We start from the raw sequence: 22,829 nt of genomic DNA on the forward strand, positions 1-22,829 counted from the left end.
CATTACATCAAGGCTGAGTCTGAGCCTTTAGACATCGATAAACTTGCAAGTTATAAAGACTGCTATTAAAAATATATATGCTCAGTCACTGGGGAGTTCTGAAAGAAATCTCTCCTGCACTCTGGGTGCTGACACACACTCCTTCTAAATGACATTTTTAACTGTATGGCAACTTAAAAAATGTCTGTAACAATCACAATATTCTTTGATGCTATTCTCTTAATGCTCAGAAAAATGATGATTATTTTGGATAGAAGACTAAGATTCAGACCGTAACTAAAGTAGAACAGGTTTTATTCAATTACATACAAATCTAAACTTTATTTACCAAGCCTGTGGCATACAGAAAATGTATCACTTTTAATGACTAATAATATAAACAATTTCAGGCACTGTCAGAATATGGAAGTTTGCAATTTCACCTTTTGGAACCTTCTACATACCTACATTAAATGGAGGATTCTGCTTCTGCCTGAATGCCTGTGACCAAAGCCAAGGTTTTGAAACCTGGCTGAATCTGTGATGAAATTCTGGAGTTTCCCAGACTGGTGTCACATGTTGAGAACTATTTCTGTAGATTTTTTTCTTTGCTACGGATGAAGGTCAGTGATTCAGTGGAAAGATCAGCTTGTGCTGGCTGCATATGCCCTGTCTGCAAATTGACTGAAGTTAAAAAAGAAAAAAGATAAAATGTTTTACCTCCTCTTACAGTACCTAAATGCAGTCATTCCTTCATACTCACCCAAGGCTTCTTCATGTGTATTGTGCCTGTCTGGCCTATTTTTGTTGCAATTTCCATCAGACTGGGGAAGAGGAAAAAAACCACAGAAGTAATGTCCTTAAAATCTCCACAGTTACTTGAGGGTAAAAACATGAGCGTTTCTTTGCCTTGGTCCCTTGGCTTCTCTGAATAAAGAGTTAAGAGTTTCCAGGTGTAACTTTAAGGTATCAAAGCACAGCAAAAATCTATCTCAATAGACCCTGTTTGCCTGAAGATAAGCCTGTATTTTCCCCATGGCTGAGCTGGAGTCTGAATAGAATACCCTGCTTGTTTGCTTACATCAGTGAAATGGCACCATTTACTTTAGGATATTTAACAGTTCTAGGTTTTTTCTGCTTTTAGTGTCTACCTCACACACTAGTTTACACCCAACCAACCAACATTTCTTTTTCAAATCTTTGCATCATTTTAAAATAAACAGCTCCTGGGTTTGCAGACATGAAATCACAAGACTCTCAAAGATGCTTGGTAGGAGTATAGGTTGATTGTTAAGTTTTCTTTTCCTTCTGTCTGCAAACACTGTCCCTAAGTGCATAAGAATGTGGGATCATCATTTCAGTAGATCTATGGTATGATGTACATTTAAGCCCAGGGAAAAGCAGGTGTGCAGTTCCAAACAGCTGTCATTTTCCAACCGTGTTTTTTGTCATGCATCTCTGACCATCCATGCCACCTTGAACCACCTTCCAAAAGACTAGTCCCATTCTTAAACATCATTAATTTCCTTATTACTCCTTGCAACCTAATAGAAACAAAGCAATTAAAGCCTAGACATATTCTTTAAATCCTAGAGGAAGAAATCAGCTTTTTGAGACAGTCTAATAATGGAATATCAGGCAAAATCTTGATATTGTCTTGAAACAGAATTAAATTACTGATATACTCCTTTTTTTTCCCTGAATAACCTCACCCACAGCTGCCACACCTTGTGTGGTTTGCAGTTCCAACAGTGTTTAATTTTACATGTTGATACAGCTGAATCCCCCCGGTCTGATGTAACAGGGATACCTGCATTGCTACAAGTCTGCTTTGCTCTCCTCTGGGTGCTCATTCTCTCAAAACCAGAGTGCTGAATGCAGCCAGATGTTGCCCATGCAGCTGCAAGCGAGCCATATGCCCACTTTACTGTGAATCCTTGTATTTCCACTGAAAATGAAATAATAAAGTCTTTGATAGATGAAAAAGACTTTTTAGCTGCTAGTTTAAATGAGGCTATTCTTTTTCATCTGATTGTTATTGTCAATAACCTTAACTTTCTGTTGTAGCAAGGCCAGGGAACTTAGAGAGCATTATAAACACCTATTAATACCCACCTAGCACTGGCTGGTCACAAGGTTCCCTCACATATTCCCTCAAGTCACATAATGCTCCATTAAAAAAAGCCTGCCTCAGACTACAAAACGAAAAGAACCCCAGTGTAGCCATTAATGCATACTAATTAGCACAGCTGATTTAAGAGCTGTCTTAGTATTTCAATCAGGCCCAGATGCCTTTCTGAAAGCCTTACTGCAGAAAGACTTGGCAGAGTTTTTCCAGTAACTGCTTTGAGCAGTTCAGACCTTCCAAGACAGGACAAGCAGCACAGGCTGCTGACTTTCCTGACCATCATGGTCTGTCCGTAAGTAAAACTCAGTCATGTAGAGATAGTGGCTTCATCCACTGCACTAATTCTCAGGGGAACAACCCCTCCTGACATACTGGGCTTTGACTCAGGCCCTTCTGGAAAAAACAAATAATCCCAGGTTCTAAACAAAGGCTGGGGAATATGAAAACAGTTCTGTAGCAGTTTTACATTGGTTTATTCAAATAAAGGAGATTTCAATACAAAGCGGTTCTATGGTATTCAAACCTCCCCATGGTCAGAACAAGCTGGAGGTTACAAAAATGAAGAGTCACGGCCAAGGACCACCGGACGCATGTGGAACTGTAGAGGTCCAACAGTGTAAATAACTTCATCCGAAACAGAGAGGCTTCAGAGGAAGAGAGTCAAGACAAGGGTTTCATTTGTCTTTGTTGCACCCCAATCTACCATTGCACATGCTGGAGAAGTCATTGCTGGCTTTTTTGGAGGGCAGGGTAGCCGCAGTGAAGATTTCCCTCCCATCTTCACAGATGCCTGGCCTGCAAACAAAAAAGGAAGGAAGCAATTGTCTTCTTTTTTTCAACTCCAGTTTATATGGAAGTTGTTAGCTGTTCAACATCCACATGCAGTATAAATCCAAGGCACGCTCGGGGCTGCAGCGGGGCCCCGCTCTGTGCCCTGGCATGAGCTGACAGTACTGCTTCTGACTCCAGGGGAGGCTGGTGAGATGCTCTGAGAGAAATCGACCGCATCGTGGTCTGCAGGTCGGGAACCTCTGACAAGAAGCTCTGCATTGCCCACTCACCCAAGGCCCTCGTGGCACGCGAAGCTCCCCTACCTGGCTGGCCAGCACTATGGGGAGAGTTCTGCTGCGAGGCACTGCCATCCTACCTGCACTTCCCAGGCCTGTGACAGAAGTAACCCACTCTGCATGCGCACACGTGCACAGGTACAGGCGCACACGTGCACAGGTACAGGCGCACACGTGCACAGGTACAGGCGCACACGTGCACAGGTACGTACACAGATACATGTGTGTATGTGCAGGGGGCACATGCATGTTTCTGTGAGCTGCTGCTTTTCCCAATTAAGAATCTTTCCAAAACGTGCTGTCATCATTGCTATCATCAGCTACATAAACTCCTGAGGGCTCCTTGATCCCAGTGCAGAAGGGCAGGGAGGGGTCTGCATGCCTAATTTCACCCTGCCTCTGAAGCAAACACACTAAATCACACTACTACAGACCAGCATGTGAAAGTGGGCTCGCAGCATCCGTCACCTGAGCTCTGTGGCTCCAGCTAATTCTTCTGCCCAAGGCAGAGCTCTCCCAGTTGCTGTTTCAATAGCCTACTGGAAACACAGTAAGAAATGATGCCTAGATCATGACTGCTGCATATTGCCTCTTGCATCTTCTTCTGTTTGCTGTGAAACTCTCACCTGAGTAAGAACGACTTTAAATTGTACACTAGAAGGTAGGTGCTCAGAACCCTCTGCTGACATGGGAATAATGGACTTAGCATTGGTGCTGAATTCCCAGCCACATTTTTTTTCTTCTCAGTGTTAGCCTTACAAGTAAGAGTGAGCAGTGACTGATCCCTGTACACCACAGGAAATTAGTGGAGGAATCATAGACAATATATTTCTTACCAGTACATATCCTCTGGTAATAGAAATGCAGTAGCATAGCGAATGCATGAACCTGAAGGGTAGGGCCTCAACTGAAATACATTGCTGAAGATAAACTGACTCAGAGATGCTGAAGACATGACTTCAGCTATCTTATCTGGACAAAAACAGAATAAGTCCCACAGAGGGTCCGTTTCAACTCAGCCACCACTTTGAGTGAGCAGATGATGAGCTGCAGTCCACTGAGAGCTATCAGAACAGAGAGTAAAATGGTGTTCCACTCCACTATGTTAGCAGGTTCGGTGCACCGAGACCAAGCCGAGTAATCTGTGCGGTATCTGTTAGAGAAACAGTGACACAAACAAGTAAATGTGGCAGGTGACATTCAACTCGTGGGGTTTTTTTAACCTACAATATACAGAAAAAACATTTTGAGCTTTATATGCTTCAAGTTTAGGAGCCAGGCTCTAGTCCTTCTTTACACCAGCATAACTCCTGCATAGGTTTGCCAGCCTCAGCTGAAAAGATTTGCTTTCCTCAAATACATCTGCCTTCCTGGTTTCCCTTCAGTCGACACCACGGCCATTTTTTCAAATAGCAGAAGCCAAGTTTACAATGGGAATTCTGCTTTTGTTGATTTTATTTCAGCTTTAGGTTAAGTCCAGCTGATAACAGTACCGTGCAGAGCACGGACACCCCAACACCATCATTCTAACCAGTGCACACAGACTAAACAGCAGAACTGACCTCAGTGTCCCTACACCCAAGTTCCTGCTGCTCTAGAGCTATGCTCTGCATCCTCAGGGAGCATCCTGTGCTCAACCAACATGCACCATCTGTGCCCTTTTAACTGTGAGACACATCACAGCCTGGAGGTTAACTGCAAGAACCTTCATTAGACTCATTTACTGTGTGTCAGTAACTTTCTTCACAGACATTCGTAAACGAAATGCTTTGAGCCAAATCTGGAGTGCATTATTCAGCACCTGGCCCTTTACATTGCATGCAAACTCTCATTTTTGTGTTTCAAAATGGGATGGCAACACTGCTGATACACAGCAGAGCTTGCAGGATGCGCCTTGGTGTTTTAAAATAAAGCTTACTTCTCAGGGGAAGTCACAGTTTATCAACTACTCCAGCTGGATGCTGAAGGAACTTGGTTGTGATCCTCTGACAAATTTACTCCTTAGTGCCTTCAAATGCAGCTGAAGAGCCTGGCATTATATGATTTAAATATTTGTCTTGTGAAACTTTGATCTTTTAAAGGGAGGATACAGAGCCTTGTGAAAACGGCCTCAGGTTACAGATCTGAATCAAACCTTTCGTGCCTCTGGGAGGCTGGGACACAGACACCACTTTCCCTGCCTCACTGATGTGTTATGAAACATGCAAAAACTACCAGTGATCAAACCCCAGCCTTCAGTGAGCTTTAGGAGATAAAGAGAAACTTACTGAGTTATTACATATAAAAATGCCATCTATAATCTTTGAACAAAAAAGGTGAGGAATTTGAGGGAATATTTGGGGAAAAGAGCCATCTACACTCCCTCTCATCTTACATCCTGTACTGCATGTGATGGCAGATTGCAGCCTGTGCCACCAGGTAACGGGCACTCAGCAGGGTAGACCTCCAGGTCTGATCAGTACAAAGATTCTGTCATTTACTCTTTACTTAAATAGAGGCAAATACCTTTCTTTGAGGCTTCTGGTGCTCATTTAAGAAGCTGCAAAACCTCACTCTCCAATACAGGTCTTATGTTCAAGGGACACTGCCATTCTGTGTAAAGCTCTCAGAGGATTTATCTGACCATTGTTTCAACAAACAGTTTCTTACCCTCCAGCAGTGTCTCTGAAGATATAATCCCATCCACCTGACGAATTGCAGAAGGGACCCTGGATCAACCCCAAGGTAAAAGTGATGCAACTATATCCAGAGAAAGCGACTCCAAGCAGGGCTAGGACAATTGAAATAAAACTCTGAAGTAAAGAGAAAAAAATATTACTGTGTGGGGACAGTGTTTGCAGCAAATACAGTCTTTCAGCCTGCCTAGCTACTGCCTAGGGGTTGAATTTCACACTCGATTGTCCCAAACTTCATTATTCAGAAAGGAAAATACCAGGCAAAGAATAGTAAGCATACACATTATTACAAAATAAAGAGTGAGACAGAGTTCAAGTCAGTTTCACAACTCTCAGGTAAATGTTGTTTGAGGAGTTTGAATTTTATATTTTTTTAACTTGCAGTTTTACAAAGTTGTGTCCCAAAATGCTGGAGGAACACAACCACTCATTAGACGTGTTTACATCGCAAACAGCATATATAGGGTTGTTACTGGGAAAAATCAATTCCAAGTAATACAAGAAAAGGGATGAAGCTACCACGGTGGGGCACTTTGTTGAAACTCTCAGGCCTCCTATGCTCTCATTTTATTTCACAAGGATTTTTTGGTGGGGTTTTTATATTGTTTATTTTTCTCAGCTACACTTTCTGTGACTTCTCAACCGGCCTGACAACCCTGTTCTGTGTGAGGAAGCAGAAACAGCAGCGGAGAGGGCAGAAGGATGTGCTGGAAACGTGTGAGCAGGAAGGCACAGGGAACAAACACTTGGAGAGAAGGCAGAGAAACAGGCCAGAGACTCACCCTGTAGGTTTTGTTGCAGCTCTCACTCTGGCAGCACCGATAGAACACGCTACACTCCAGCATCACCAGAATTACTGCCAACAGCAGGATCTACAAGGGGACATCATAATGTCAGTGAAAGATAATAAGCCACAGTTTCCTTGGGGCAGGGACCGTCCCCGTTACGCCCTGTCGCGATTTTAAAGCGGGTCGGTAAGAAGGCACCCCCATGCCCAGCGCCCCTGGGACTGGGCTCGCTGCGTTTGCTTCTTGGCCTTGTCTCCACCGCAGCACAGCGTCACCAGCACGGGCAGAGCTGCACGGTACAGCCGAAAGGATACCGAGCTCACCACTAGAAGGATCCATACTGAGGAAATAGATGTTGCTGGTGCACCCACACCAGCTGAACGGCTGCTTGCTGAGGATCAGGGTGGCACCTTCCTCACCAGCACAGTGATGCTGGACAAAGTCAGCAGCAGAAGCTAGTCTGGAGGCCTCCCTGTGTGCCCCATCCTAAGGGACCCTGCTTTGGCAGGGAGTTGGACCCGATGGGCTCTGGAGATCCCTTCCAACCCCAACAGTTCCATGAAAATTCTGTGAACCTGTGTTAAATCCACCTGAAAATCCATTTGCTCTCTCTGCCAAGTATCCATACTGTTTTTGACTAGGGATCACAGCAGAGTCCTCTCACATGCTGCTGCGCCGTTTCTAACAGGATAACATACACATTTTTAATAAACTGGTAATGTTCCTAATGCTAAAAATGCTTAGAGAAAAGAATGTCATTGCTGCAGTTAACTTTTTCCCAGATTTCCAGCTATGCTTTTCTGTCCAAATTCTCTGCCTCATAGTTTTCACCTCCACTAGAAAAGGTTAGGATTTTTGGCTTTAGGAAGAACACTCAATTTCAAAAGATTGTCTCATGTTTTAATAACTCCCAGATTGGCACCATCATAAAAACACCCTACTTACTTATGCAGATGAGATCTTTTTAAATACTGATGCTGTGCATGCACTGTTATTGCCTAACTGCTTTCTGTGCCTGAGGCTACAGCTCTTTATGAATGCAGCAAACTGTATGAGCAGAGGGCAGCTCTGTGCTAGCTTATTACTGCAGATGAGCACATTACAAATGTAATGGAGAAAATACTGCTACATCAATCACAGTGAGACAATCTTCTTTATTTAGCCTAACAGCAGTGGCACTGTGAACCGTATCCAGTCCTCTAACTGCACACAGCTGTCAAAAACATCAGAACAGTTATGAGACATATTTTAAGGTTTTGTTTCATTTTCTTTTGCTGAGAGCTCTAATTCAACCTCCACAGAAGATTAAATCAACAAGGTGCCTGCATCCATAATACCAGTGTAAACTGCACATAAACAAAAAGCTGTGGGCAAGGAATGGGGGGTGGAATCAACCCTGCAAAGTCACTTACATGAAATTAAAAAATACACAAGCATGTCATTCAGATAATTTACTTTTTTTCAGTTTAATTGGGTTTTCCTGCCTGTAGTGGCTTTGCCAAAGTAACGCATGTTCACTTTAAAAGCACAGTTAGCAGATTACCTTGCTGTGCAGGGACCCAATGTTATTTGCAGAAGAATGCAATTCATTGAAAATCCATAGAATCAACACTTACCATCACGCCTGAGAAACAGATCCCTTCAAAATACCACACATAGTTGGGAAGCTGGTAACTGGCAGCATGAGAAGCCTTCCCATTAGGGAAGTATAACAGGATGTTAACCACAATGCTCCAGAGCGCAAGAGGTATCAGCAGGCAACTCAGACAGCTTCCACATGCTTCTAATGCCATCTCTCAAGAACTTGAGGTGTTCTGCTCTTCTAAGACAGCAAGAGATGACAAGGTTTTAAATATGAAGAGTATTTTGGCCTCCTCAGTTTCATTCAGTCATTTCACATTCACAGGAACCAGGTGACTGGGGTTTGACTCCAGATACAGCTCGCTGCCTAACAATTAGCAGAACAATAGATGAATATTGCTGTCTAAATCATTGTCCTGTCTAAGCATTTGTCTTGAAATAGCAGTTTCCCTTCTAAAACATCCTCCTTTGTGATCTTCCAACTGAAATATGTCTGGAAGTCAGACTCAGGAAGGAACTTCACAAATCTAATTTCCTAGTGACCGCGTAGCAACGCGCTCCTCCCGAGAGCAGGGGTGGCCACGCAGACACCCTGGGACACCAGGCAGGCTGCTCAGAACTTTCTCCACCACACACAGGGAAGGGGCTGGCAGATGACAAGAGGGCTGTCCAGTCCCTCTACAGAAGGCCACACGTTCCCTCACGGTGCACAGTTAATACCAGAACTTGGCAGATAACGGGCCCTAAGGGTGAACCAACGCTTGCTGCTAACTTGGAGCAGTCTCACAAAGCCACCAAACCGAGTCTCAGCCACCTCGCAGAGCACAGAAGCCCAGATACCACTAGCTAGAACCTGCCATGGAGACTTACTGTCACGTTAATTACTCTCCTGCAGCAGTACAGAGCACAGCTGTTACAAAGATTAAATCCTGCCAGAGAAATAGCAGGTTTCTCCACTTGCTTTATTCTCTGCTCACCACTGAGCACACACAGCTACAATATTCCTCAAGTACACGTGACTTCTTGTACAGGACAAAAGGTCTGGCTGTGTTTTGGAACGTCTGCTGTTCTGCACTGTGCAAAGCCAAAGCCAGCCAGTTTCCCCATTTCTGTGTGTCATCATTCCCTGAGCAATTGCATGTCTGTCCCAGTAACACAGAGCAGACTGAACGCTCACAGCACGGCCCAAGCCACTCTTCCAAGCTGCTGTGAGTCAGCAGAAAAGTGACAACAATGAGTTTAGGGTTTACTCAATAGGAAAGTCCCAGTCAAATAACAAAAATATTTGGGCTCTACCAAAAGTAAGGGAGATGATTTTAGAAGCAATAAAGTCATGGTGTATTTTCCTTCTGTTTCCTCACAGGCTGTTTTAGGCCCTGCACACACCTCATTACCTCATAAAAGCTGTTTGGGTTGCATGAACTAATGCTTTCCCATTGCTGTGAATGGCACCACCCAAGGAAACAGGCACGATGGGACTCATGCCCTTACGCCCTTTTCTGGCCATTCTCTGCCATGACTCTCTTATTTACTTCTCCCCTTCTGTTTCTCTGAGGTTCATTTTCAAGTCATCAGACTTTACCCTGAGGTCTTCCCATATTTCTTGTTTCCCTCCCTAATCAGCACAGACACTTTTTCCAGGCCTCTAACTGCAAACCCATCTTTGCGGCTCAGGGGCACAACATCAACACTGCACCATACAGACCTAAGAAAAAGCTGACAGGTAGGCACATCACCTCCTCAGGACTCATTTTTTATTTCAAACCTTGGAGATCATTAAAAAGACTGAAATCTTTTTTCTCTAAAAGCAAAAGACAAAATTACCAGCAAGCAGCTTAGCTTGCAATCCCATTCGCTGCCACTCATAGTGATCTGTTCTGATGGTAAGAAACTGGCTTGGGATCTGACACCTGAAGCAGCATTCATTCTGCAGTGCAGCAGACTGATTCATACCTCTTTTTGTATTTAAACTTACCTCTGCAAATACCAAATCAAGGACTTTTTTTTCCCTGGCACACCGTACTGCTGGAACAGGAAGAAACCATTTTATTCTAAGCATTCAGAAAACCTGGCAGCGAGTTTCCCAAATAAATACCTTACCAAGTGTTGCAAGAACTGCTTTCCTGTTGGTGTCAATATCCATGCCAAACCCATTACCGAAAAGCCGTGTTTACTCTGGGTGACTTCTCTGACTGAAATGAATTTAACCTAAAACAACCACTCCTCCACAGAGTAATTATAAAGCTCCCCAAATACTGTCTTACACACACCAGCAACAAAGGAATTTAACTGACCTTAAGTGACAATACTGAGTAGTAACGCTGAGCATCAGACAATACTGAGTAGTAACGTTAAATGGATCAGAGCTAAAGTTTCAATTCTAAGCTCTCTCCTAATAATTTTGTCCATTGGAATTTCTATAATCATTTCAGTTCTTTAATTAGTTGTAACAGAAAGGCAAGCATCAATTATACAAACACAAAGGCAAAAATCTGTAAGTTGTGTGGGAATTATACCCCGTTTCAAGACCCCTTCTTCCTCCTCTCATGCCACACTTGACATACATTTGGTATCATGTCTCCATGATACCGTACAGCAGCAAGGAATTTTGTGTGTGTATATGCACACACACATTCTCCTCCCTCCCATAGCAGGGCAAGACAGGGATGAACACAAGCAGAAATGGTATTAAAGGCTGCCCTCAACCCCTTCTGGGTATTTCTGCATGAATAAATGGTATGTCAAGAAGCAGGTATCCTGAGATGCTAAAAGCAAACCTTTCCCATCTGTGAGTACTTTTTATTGCTGTGGATGGGTGTGGGCAACTTTTATTTTTCACAGGTTTTTTTGGTGGGGTTTTTTTTTTCCAGACAGGTATTTGTACTGGGCAGATGTAGCTGTGAGGACAGCCTGAAATACACCTCAAGGTTCTGCCTGCCTTTAAAGGCCACTCTTCTGATGACAAATAGTGCTACGCATGCACTGACACCCATGGGAAATGCTTTTTCCTGCATAAACAGTCACTGACTTGCTTGTTTTCTAAGAGGACATCAACTGCTGTATTCCAAACCTGAGCAGAATGGAAGTCAGCCCCATTCCTTTGAAATAAACATGTCACATTTTAGTGGTCACTTGTCAAGCGCCATTGCCAGCAGCATAGGGACCCTGACAGCAACGCTGCTGGCAGCATGTGATTCCTTTACTCACCTTGTGATAGAATGTGTCCTGTGAAAGCTGCAAGCCACACTCCAGAGGTTCCTGCACGGGATCTCAGACCTGCTGCCAGCTGCCTACCAGCAGAGTCAAGTATTTCCCATTAATCTATTGCTGCCACCTGTGTTCTGAGCAGTGCTGCACCCCGGGCTGTGCTGAGTAAGCGAAGGAACAGGACCCAGCCCCACATTTTATGGTGGCTCAAGACTCTGACTAAGCAGTCTGGAGGTAAGCAGCAGGATGGGCTCAGCTGCCTCCAGTCCTGGGAACGGCCACCAGCAGTGAAGGGCTAGCCCTGGCTCAGGAACAAGGCTCTGCCTCTACAGTTTTGTCACAGAGCTGTTGCTCAGCTATCATGTCCTTCTGATGCACAATTGCCTGGCTCACCTAAGTGATCTAAACCAAAGAGTGAAGCAGTTCCCACCCTGACAGAGTCTGCTGGAGAGGAAGAGTAGGTTATAACCAGGCTGCTTTATATCCATGTGTGCATGCCACTGCAGCCCGTTGCTCTAAGACCAGGACAGCAGTGATGCAGCATGGGCAGGCAACAAATGACTGACACCTGCCAGGTATTTTTAATAAAAATCTTTATTTGTGAAATTTAGGAGAAGTTCAGACAAATCCTGAAGAGGTGAAGTGTGTGTACCCACCCTCTATCATCCACATTTTACTGCTGCTTTGTTTCTGCTCCAGCTGAGCATTCGTTTATATTGAGGCCAGAGCAGACTGGTTTTGTGTTCATTCCAACATCAGAGTAAAAGTGCAACTTTACTGGGACAGCAGCATGAAGTACAGAGCTGTTGTGTTGGTAGGGAGGAAAAAAATGGAAAAAAAAGTACAGGCAACTGCCTGCAAATGTGTTTGGGCAGCTGCCTGTACTAAGATGAACCAAACCAAAGAAATTCAGGATACATTTTGTCTTCAGATGCAGGCAGGTTAGTGGAGAACCTGCACAGGACTCCAACAACAGAGGCTGGCCTTAAGTCAGTTAAATTGATGACAACAGCACAGATTGACAACAATGTGCATTTTAGTATGTGTGGAACATTAAAAAAACCCACAGAACCAACAACCAAACACAGAACACTCCATACACCATACACATACACCGGCGTCAACGCACTGTCAGGTTTCTAGCAAGCGTATGTCTGTGGTGGGAACAAAAAGAAACATACAGATATTAAGGGGAAGAATGCTAATATCGTATCCAACTATAAAAGCTAAATCACATTTAGATAACCATGGCCTGGCTCTTTTATACTGCAGCAGTTACAGCATGGACGACAGGACTGAGAAGACAGTAACAGCTTTGAAAGAGCCCCAGCGTACAAATACATCAGTTAAAAAAAACTAAACACATTCTTAGACATAACGTGTGTGATACGATTTCTATCTGATTCATACCTTAAGCCACTGCAATTCCAATATCACCACTACAATACTGATTTAACATGCTCAAACTGTCCATCAAGACTAAAGGAATTTGGAGGAAATTCCCCTTCCACACAAAAAAAAACTCAACTCTCAGCAACCCCTCCAGATCCATCTTCAGGCTTTGTTGGCTACGTACAGTTTAATTCCTTCTCTTATCCCACTCGTGCTGTGCTAGGCCAGGATGCTGCAGCTTTCGTTACATGCAGCATGTTCTCAGTAATCTATCAGCTGCTGTGAGCAAAACACAAGTCTGAATCAGTGTGCTTAGAGCCAACAGACAGCCACAAAACCACATCACACTATGCAACAGTGGCTCCAGCTATGGCAAAGACCACCACAGCATGAGACGTGTATTTCGTTGTGTCACCTATAGAGTGCTGATGACCTCATGTGCCGTAGCAGCCCCTGTGCAGTCTAACTGCAGTGACAGCTGAGGAGTCAGCTGGAAGCACAGGGGCAGACTGCGCTACAATGTGGGACCCAACTGGGCTTTGAAAAGATGATGTGCACCAAATTGCTGCTTAACTGCTTTGTGTTGGTCTGGGAAGCAGGGTTATACCTTCCAATGGCTTACCTCCTCGTGACTGCAGCACAGCCCACACAGGCCCCCAAGAATGCCATTGATTATCTGTATGAGGCACAGAATGAACTCTACTCCTCCCAAGACAAGCAGGATGGAAAAGAGGGTGGTGTTCCACTGAACAATGTTTTGAGGTTCCTGACACCGAGACCACTTGTTATACTCGAACAGGTACCTGCAGACAGCAAGTAAAAACAAGTTCACATTGGTCCCTTCCAAACCCCAACACTCAGTAATTGTGACAACAGGATGCCTACCATGAACTACAATCAAGTTATGTCTTGTCTGTAACTACTGCATCCTTAACTACTAGGATAATAACCCTAAGTGTGAATAGAAAATGCAATTGTTTGTTCCATGCAAAGTTTGGCCTAAGAATGTGTAGAACTGACTGTACAATTTTGTTAAGTTTTAATTTCTTTTAGAAAAACATCTAAGCTATGAAGACAGAATCTTCTGTTACTGATTAAAGCAAGTCACAAGCTCAACAAAGCGGAAAGAGCAGAGCTATTTCTCAAAAGAACCACAAAGCTTTTCAGGACATGCCCTTAAAGTCAGCAATTACTGATCTGAGGTGAAGGGATCACTTCCTCCCTTGTGCTGCTGTCCTTGAGCCCTCACATGCCTACTCTGGATGAGCTGAACACAGAACAGGTTTAAAGGGATGCTGCAGTATTCCAGCTGCTACTCCTCACCCATGTCTTCAGAACATCAGCACCAATGAGCCTTCAGCAAGGAGTGAGCTCAGTTCTATGTCCAGTCATAGCTGGGGAGGATGGGGGAGGAAGGATGCTCCTCTCATGGGAGAGATGCAGTGGAAATGTAGAATTCAAACTCTCCGCTGCAAAGGCTTATGTGGCTTCTTAGTACTCAAATTGTCTTTAGTCTGGCATAAATGTTACTAGAAACAGCTTCAAGGTTGCCAACCATACAGGCACTGTGAAAGCACAGTATGAGCCAAAACACAACCTCTTCCAACCTGCAGGATTTGTGGGGATTAATGAGGAATAGCATACCACTCAGCTACATAGGCTTGGTTTGCTGGAGAAACCTAATTAGGGATAATTAAGAGCTTCTGGCCCTGCCCACCCTATAGTGTGCAGAGATTCCCATAAACCTTTTCTAGTTCCACTGACACCAATGAAGGAATGCCTGTTACACCGATGCAAAGCGACTTCAGAGCAAGACTCACAAAGCAGGTTCTCCCACAAATAAGACAAATTTCTAACAACTGCTGTTCATAGTCTGTAAATGTCTCCAAGTTCTAAAACGTTATTTTAAAGATGTTCATGGACATGGGCAGTATGTGGTAGGTAGGCATTATTACATATATTATCTATCTGTATATTATTTTTTTAGTATCTTCAGATGCCTTTTGGTAGGACAGAGGATCTATATTGCTTTGGCATTAAACTATAGCAGCATGGGTAACTGATGCCGTCTGCAAGTGGGAAGCATAAAGTTCCAAATGGATCTTGCCATATGGTTACTGGACATCGCTGAAGGTACTGGAATAAAGAGCAGGTGTGCACGGGTGACCAGACAGCTTACCCTCCAGAGGAGTCCGTGAAAGGATAGATCCAGTTCCTTTCCAAGTGAGTAAGACAGTACGGTCCGTGAGACAAGCCCAGTGCTGAAATGATTACACAGTATCCGGAACCAATGATCCCAATGAAGGCTGCCAGAACTGAGGACAGCATCTGCACAGAAACACAGAGATGAGCTTCCAGCACAGCCCTCACCGTGCCTTCGGGATCGGCTGCGATGGGGGCTCACTTACCGCACAGCTCTTCCCACAGCCCTCATGGCCAAAGCACCCACAACAGTCGTCGTTGTGAAGCCCGATGAACACTGCAGCTGGAATGAGCACCTAGGCACAGAGAAAACAAGCCACACTGTTCTGCTTTGTAGCACAGGCAGGGAAGCGTGGTCCTCATTGCATTAATTCATACTGCTGCTTGGCAGGGGAGCTGGGTGCAGCCTGTGCAGATGATTCAGTGCACATAAGTGCACACAGGGCCTGTCAATAAGGCCTGTGGTATTGCTGCAATTTAAAGTACTTCAACTCTAAAAGTTTTTGTTCACATTACAGATTGTATCCAGCAAATAAAACACTTTGAAAAAAAAATGCATTCACTGCCAAATGAGGACCAGATAAATCATAATTATTTTGTTAAAAAACCAACCTACTGCTAACACATTAGTTACTGAAGAGCAGTCATCACTGTCTGCGTGGCAAACGAGTCTGGCTAGAGTAGAAAGCAGAAGGATATTTTCCCCAATTCAGGCAAACATCTCATTACAGACATCCATATTTTTCTAGGTTCTCACAACCAGATTCTGGGGGCAGAAATGCCAAGTAACAAAGCAGAAGCTATCTGTAAGAAGTAGAAATCATCCATACCAGAGCTTCTAGCACGAAGTCAAGAAGGACCAGAGTTGATTAAGAAGAGTTTCCTCCCCACCAGCACTAACAGGACTTGATGATAGTTTGTAATTTGTAAGGACTCTACACTCAGGAGTACCTCCAAAACCCACAGAGAACGAACAAAGTGCTATCTGCAAACTGCACAGCTTCACTGAATAAAATAAAAGCTTTCAGCTGAACAGTCACCGGCTTGTCACCCTCACTAAGCCTCACTGAGCCCCAATCCTGCAAATCCAGAAGAGGCAGTTCCACTGATCCCACTTGCATTATTCTGTGTGTAAAGCCCAGTCTTGGCAAATCCCAGCCCAGGTCCAGTGGGGCTGCCACACAGCTGGAAGTGCCTCTCACAAGACCGAGGGCTTATCCTGCAACCATTTCCAACCTGTGATTTGCAGACACCTCCAGATCCATCGTTTGTATCTAAGAGGACTTTTAAAAGCAAATGAAAAAGGAAGCCTGGAGTCAGGGAACTGAAATACATTAATGGCAAAGGTAGAAAATAATAGCTTCAGATTAGCAATGTCTTACAACAAACACTCTGTGCTTCATCCTTTGCTGGTACTCAAATACAAAGCCTCGATAACTGCCACTTGATTCCTCTGAATAAAGAGCTAAGGCAGAGAAATAACCCTCAAGATCTCAGATAACAGCAAGTAAGGAACTGTAGCTAAATCCAGGGACATTTAAATGGAGAATAGTTCAATCATTTAACACAAGTGTAAGATGTCAGCCTTTACTCAAACTGTGACCTGCTGAGAGGCTCAGTTCCAATTTTTCCAAAATTCAATTCCATTTGAATTCTGTGACCTACAACCCAGCTCTGAAGTGGCATAACATTGCAACAAATAATAACCAATAAAACTTATGGGTAACATAGCTAATTTCTTTTGATACAAGTCCAGAGCTTCCTGCTGATGAGACATCTGACGGATAAATTAATGCATCTGATAAAGAAACAATAATACCAAGCACTCTAGAATAAACTTGAAAGAAAACACTAGCTCATGACTTACCAAAAGGCCTCCACCTAGAATGCCATGAAGGCACTCCACGTATTTGCCAAGATGATGCTCTGAAGCAAATCTTGTTTCACCATTCGGAAAATAGAGTAGAATGTTGGCCACGATGCTGAGCACGGCCAGGACGAGCAACTTATAACCGATGCATCGAGCACACCTTCCAAAACACATGGCCGCAGCTTCACGAGTCTCTCCCTTCACGAGTCCAGCCCAACCTCTCTCATCCCTGTCCTCACCTAAAAGAAGGTCAGCCTTTATTCTCACCTCCTTAAATACCCAGGATTACCTAGCTACCTGGATGACGTTTACACCTCTTCCTAACTACCATTCCCAACTCGGAGAGGGAACAGGGATGGCACAACGCCGCCCCCTTTTCAAATGCAGTAATTGTTGCCCAACCAAAGGCCATCAAGGAAAACTGAGTAACAGGTAATTTCGCTCTAGCGTATGATGCTGGAAGGAATGATCACCAGTGGACATGATTAGACATGAACAGGCTTAAACCACAACACAAGTGCTATTAGGAACTGGAGGAAGAAGATTTTGTTTTCTTTGTTAGAAGCAGCTTTGACTTTTAGGTTTATAGACTTATTCAGAACAACCTGAAGCCAGGGAAAGACTCAGATGACTTCACCAGTATTGAGTCAGAGTTCTGGGGATAAATAAATAAGGTCTATAAGCAATGAGGAGTATGTAGAGCAACCTCTCACTGACTGTCCTGTTGATGGAATAAGAGCAAACCTCATCAAGAGGCTGGAAAACAAATAAAATGGACAGGTAGGCTTCTAAGGAGTGTCCTTGTTCGTGCTGTCGCAAGACAGGCTGAATTTAGATTGACAGCCATCTGTTACATCTCAACCAAAGAAACACTGGTGAAAAGTACTGCTTTGACAAGAGGATCATACAATACAGTCCTTGCACTGCAATTCCATGTACAGAAACACACACAAAAAAGAAAAAACCCAGAGAAATGCGTTGTATCAGGGGTTTCCAAACTGTGTTATATCTACCAGTAAAATTAATTTGTAGACTAAACTAAGATAGAAAGTGACCTGGGAAAATTGAGATCTGTGTTTTCCCTTATGCAAATGCTGCCAAAATATCTAGAAGGTTCCTTTGTCACATACAGCTCAACACAGAGGCATGAGCTGTCATGCCCACTCCTACACAGGAGAGAAGGTAAGAGAGAAAGGCAGAGGCCCAGACCAGATTTGGGAGGTGCTGCTGCCACCATCATAACACAATGCAACTTTCATAGCAAAAACAGTAGCTGCACAAACGGAGTTTGGGAACATACAGGATATTAGGAGACTAATGAGACCTTTTCACTTATTTAGGGTGAAAAATAGGGGGGGTTTGAGTGTGTTTTTTAACAACTAAATAGCACTGTGCACACAAGTCCAAATCAAAGCCATAGTACTTGTGCAAACGATGTGAGCAACACTTCAGCTGACAGAGAGCAAGCGTGCACGTGCAAGAATCAAAGGGGGGGCATGGGGAAGGAGCAGTCTTGTGCAGATGTGGTTTAGTGATGTAACTTCTCCGGGTATTGTAGCTATTGACCTTGGAGTCTTCCTTCATTATGACAAATATCCTCCAATTGTGGAAACACAGGCTTACCATTATTGTGCACTTCACCTCTGATGACTAAACCAAGCATAAACAGCATCCTGCAAGTTTCCTCTGCAGGAGGAGATGGCTGCTCAACTGAAAACTCCCTTTACTGTGTTATGTCAAAACACCCAAACCACTCCCCCTGACAAAATACCCCGCTCCCCACAACCACCACACCATACGTACGGCCACTGGGGAGCAGATTTAAGATCTGCTGTATTTCTAACCCATATAATGTTTTTTCTAAACACTTGATCTGAAATAAAAGTCCACATAATTAAGAGCTTCCTGTATTTAACATCAATTCCATTCCCTATCAGCCATGCAGGGCATCTCACGGTCATTGCCAGCTGCAGTCACTACCAAACACCTGCCCCCACAATGCAGCAGCAGTTCAGACCCCTCTCCGGTATATTCACACAGGTTACAACAATCCTGAGCCCATTCCTCTCTCATGCCCAGGTGCTGATGCAGCTGACCTGAACAGGAGCCACACATGAGCTTCCCATCAGCCTGAGGAACAGCAGGGCCCGAGCTGCAGCTTGTGACATGCTCCAGCCCCATGAGATGGCAGAGTTTACACCAGTGCAAACAAAACCAGAGCTGGGTTTTCCACCTTTTACAGGAGAATCCCCGTGTTTGCACTGACAGAGGTTTGCTTACGTGCTCACAGGTGCTTCCCTGCTGCCCACAGGAAGCTCCACTATTTACTCCTGAAGCTCTGGTACCTATCCAGACAAAGAACACCTTAAAAGGCAATCAGTGACCAAGAAATGTTATTAGAGACAGTAAAAGGCTAATTCTAGGCTAAAGCATAACTTCAGATTGTAGGTCTTTTCCTCAGCTCTGGTTGAAAAACAGCTGCTGCAGGCTGGTACAGGAGGACAAGACAATGAAGGGGGCAGTGAAGCAATCTTGATAGCACACTCAAGTCCAGCAGGTAAGCCCATTGTGAGGGACTTCCATAACTTCTCCTGGTTTATAAACAACTACAGCAACTGGCTTGCACCCCCAAATCATCAGCACTGCAGGATAAAGTCTGTCAGCAGAATGTGCTATGTGGAGCAGAACACTGACCCTTCATGCCAGAGAAGTGACTAACATTAGATACCGTGTCCAATGAGTGAGGTGTCTAATACAAGCCTAATTTCAGATGGAGTCCAAAGATCCAGCAGCCTATACAAAACAAAAAACCCCACCTCAACAGTCATTGTTGCTTTGGTTTTTCTATTGCAGCAGGAGCTCAGACGCCTGCTTCTTTAGCAAATTAAAGACATCAGGAAGAGAGTAGTATTTCATGATGCCATAATAAAGGAGAACTCATGACTACAAGAGCTCTCTACGCTCAACCTCTGAAAAGCTGAGCATCCTCCTGCTCCTCAACCAACACAATAGGAGTAATAGAAATTACTTTCTCCAGCTGAGTGGTGCACTGAAAACCCTTACTATATTTTTGGACAAGTTCTAAGTTTACCTACTGTAAAGAGAAGTTTATCAAAGACTGTCAGAGTTACCAAATATTTGCAGAGAGGCAACCAAAAAAACCAGAAAGCCACAGAATTTTGTCAAGAAAAAGAAAAACATTAAGTATCACCTTCCTCCTACACCAGTAGATCGCTTCAGCTACAACCACATCTATCACCCCTGCCTCAAGCCAGGTTCCCAGAGTGGTTCATCAGAACCAACAGGACATAATAACCAGAGGATAAAACACTTGCAGTGTATGTTTCTGCCATCAGTGTTTCTGAACAAATGCAAGCAATCTCCTGACACCAGAAAGATGGAAAGAAAGGTGTTGCTCTACTGGAAAGCATAATACATATTTTCTAATGCTCCACAGGGTCAGTCCTATGCTTTACTCTGCCTCACAGCCACCCCTGGACACGTCTTGCCAGAAGACGCAGACGTGATCGAGAGATGCAGCTTGAACAGATAGATGACAAATGTCTTCCAATTGTCTTGAAAATAATCCAGAGAAAAAAAGCCAAAAACTCTTGAAGCAAACTGGGGTTTTGGGTTTGGTTTTTATACATTGTTGAAACTGCTCAGATGTGAATCACATGGGCTGTACTGGTATCACTGCCATTTGCACACCCAATGCCACAACTCCTACCAGAGACTGTCTCATTAAAACTTTTTTCCAGAGCTTGTGGTCCCACCCACCATCAGCAGAAGGTTACTGGGAGGGAAGTGCCTCCCATGGCAGTGCTGGCAGGGTGTGGTGGCTGTGTGGCATCTAGAGATGAGACACAGACAGCCGGGGAAATAATACCACAGGCTTCACAGAGATGGAAAGTCTGGCCAACACACCTTGTGTATTGACACAGGTTGTCAAGGCACATCTGTGCTCCCTTATAAGCCATTCTCATTTGTTCTTACTGTTCAGCAGGTTACTGCTCACAGGGGCAAACACTAGCCAGGACAACTGCCAGGACAGTACGATGACTATGCAGTCATCTGCTAGCTAAACCAAGGGAAGCCTCTTAGAGCGCCCAGTGACCTCAGGAACACCAGCGACTTCCTCTAATCAAATGGAAAACCACCCATCCATGCCAATATCCATTTCTCAATGTCCAGGTGATGCATTTGACATGTTTTCTAACCATCATCCAGAAATCACTGTGCCACAGCTGTAATTGTCCTCAGACAGGCCCCTGCACAAGGGCACATCAGTCAGCAAACTCCACCTGGGCAATGGCAAGAGAAAACTGCTCCCCTCGGTGTCTAAGGCCTCCCAGCCACAGGCAGAAGAAAGTTTCCAGATTACCTTTATTAATTACGTGACACCTCCTCAGGGGAGCTAATGAGCTTCCACCAAGGAGCAGCAGCCATGTGTTGCTGTGGCACGTCACTGAGCAGAGCAGCAACCGCTCCTTGCAGAGCTGCAGCATGCACACACGTGCTCACCTGCTATCTCTGCCATGCTTTGAGACAGAAACCCATCTGAGCCATGGAGCTCAGGCTGAAGCAAGCGCTCACACTTCTGTGCAACACCACACACTGACACATGCAGAGACTGAATCTATTAGTAACCATGCTGACCTACAGAGGAGTCAGCAATGAGGTATCAAGAGTAGCTTTGACGCTTAACCAACCTGCTAGGAGATTCAAAAGCTTACAATCAGGGCAGAGCTACCACTAAGTGAGTGTATAGAAACTCCTCTCTCTGAAGAATGGCCCATAAACCTGACTTAAGAACAACTATTACTGACCCTGGACTCGCAACGCTACTGTAACGTCATTCCACAATCCAGGAAACCACTTCAAAAAACCCTGTTTTCTGGTGACATATAAACCCATTGTGTACCCTGCACTCATTACTTCTTGCAGCAATGTTATTAAGGTAAAAGTAGGGCACAATACAAATTCTGCTTCTGTGTCTGCCACAGCCTGTGAGCGAAATCTTGGCCAAGAAAGGTGACTTACAAAAGTCTGTGTCCCTTGGACTGTGGTATTTACACACAGGTTTGCATTCTGTACTTCTAGCTCTCCCTAAAATTGTGACATTCTTGCAAAAGTTAAACAAGCACGAAGCATTATCACCTCTGTACTCTAAGTATACTCTGTTCTACACTGCATGGACATAAAGGCTGCACAAATGAGAAGATCTGGGTTAGCTCAGCACACGTGTCTCTGCACAGCACAGCACGAGCAGTCCTCCAGATGTGAAGTGTGCCACTTCCGTGGCTCCCCTCCTCTGCAGCATAAACCACATCCAGTAAAAGACACCCAGTTCTGACACTTCAGAGAACAGGGAACAAAAAGCCACCACTGTTATGTTTTTGGATCTTGGGGTGCAAACACAATCATTAAGCACCATTGTTTCTCATAGTGATCTTGTGAACAGTTTTCTACTTACCAAAAAAAGAATAGCTCTATCAGACCATGTATCCTACCTGTAGGCTCAAAAAGAGCAAAGAACCTCCCTGGCAGTGCTCGAGGAGAGGCTGGATGGGGCTTTGGGCACCCTGGGCTGGTGGAGGGTGTCCCTGCCCATGGCAGGGGGGCACTGGGGGTGCTGAGTCCAGTGATTCTATGAAAACAGAAAATTAAATTTCATGGCCTGTTTTGCTTCACTAGCATATGTTTCATGCACTGTTCACGCAGCCTTTGGCATTAGCCACTAGTAAGTTCATGCCAGTTAAAAGCTTTTAAAACTATTCTTGCTGAATATCCCACAACCTCTGCTGGGCTAGGAGCACTCTGTGTATTGGTTCCCCAGCAGTACAGGGTGACATTTATTGTTTAACATTTCTTTCACGTTACAATGACTGATACTGGAGCATGCTGTTACTTACTTACGCATCTGTCAGCATCAGTAGT

The 22,829-nt window shown here is 44.3% G+C and overlaps 2 protein-coding genes across 2 annotated transcripts; both read right to left on the minus strand.

Moving 5' to 3' along the window:
• Positions 1 to 2,562: 2,562 nt before the first annotated feature.
• On the minus strand, positions 2,563 to 8,430 carry TM4SF18 (transmembrane 4 L six family member 18; the record flags this gene model as incomplete). Its single annotated transcript, XM_084267376.1, has 5 exons — positions 2,563 to 2,902; positions 4,011 to 4,327; positions 5,824 to 5,966; positions 6,632 to 6,721; positions 8,254 to 8,430. 4 exons carry the CDS (start codon positions 8,428 to 8,430, stop codon positions 4,138 to 4,140), a joined length of 600 nt encoding a protein of 199 aa, XP_084123502.1. The 3' UTR covers positions 2,563 to 2,902; positions 4,011 to 4,137.
• Positions 8,431 to 12,020: 3,590 nt separating this feature from the next.
• TM4SF1 (transmembrane 4 L six family member 1) lies at positions 12,021 to 17,063 on the minus strand (the record flags this gene model as incomplete). Its single annotated transcript, XM_084267126.1, has 5 exons — positions 12,021 to 12,579; positions 13,440 to 13,620; positions 14,997 to 15,145; positions 15,226 to 15,315; positions 16,887 to 17,063. 5 exons carry the CDS (start codon positions 17,061 to 17,063, stop codon positions 12,565 to 12,567), a joined length of 612 nt encoding a protein of 203 aa, XP_084123252.1. The 3' UTR covers positions 12,021 to 12,564.
• Between the last annotated feature and the right edge of the window lie 5,766 nt (positions 17,064 to 22,829).

This window comes from Gallinula chloropus (assembly GCF_964237585.1).
Source record: "Gallinula chloropus genome assembly, chromosome: 8".
Lineage (NCBI taxonomy): Eukaryota > Metazoa > Chordata > Aves > Gruiformes > Rallidae > Gallinula > Gallinula chloropus.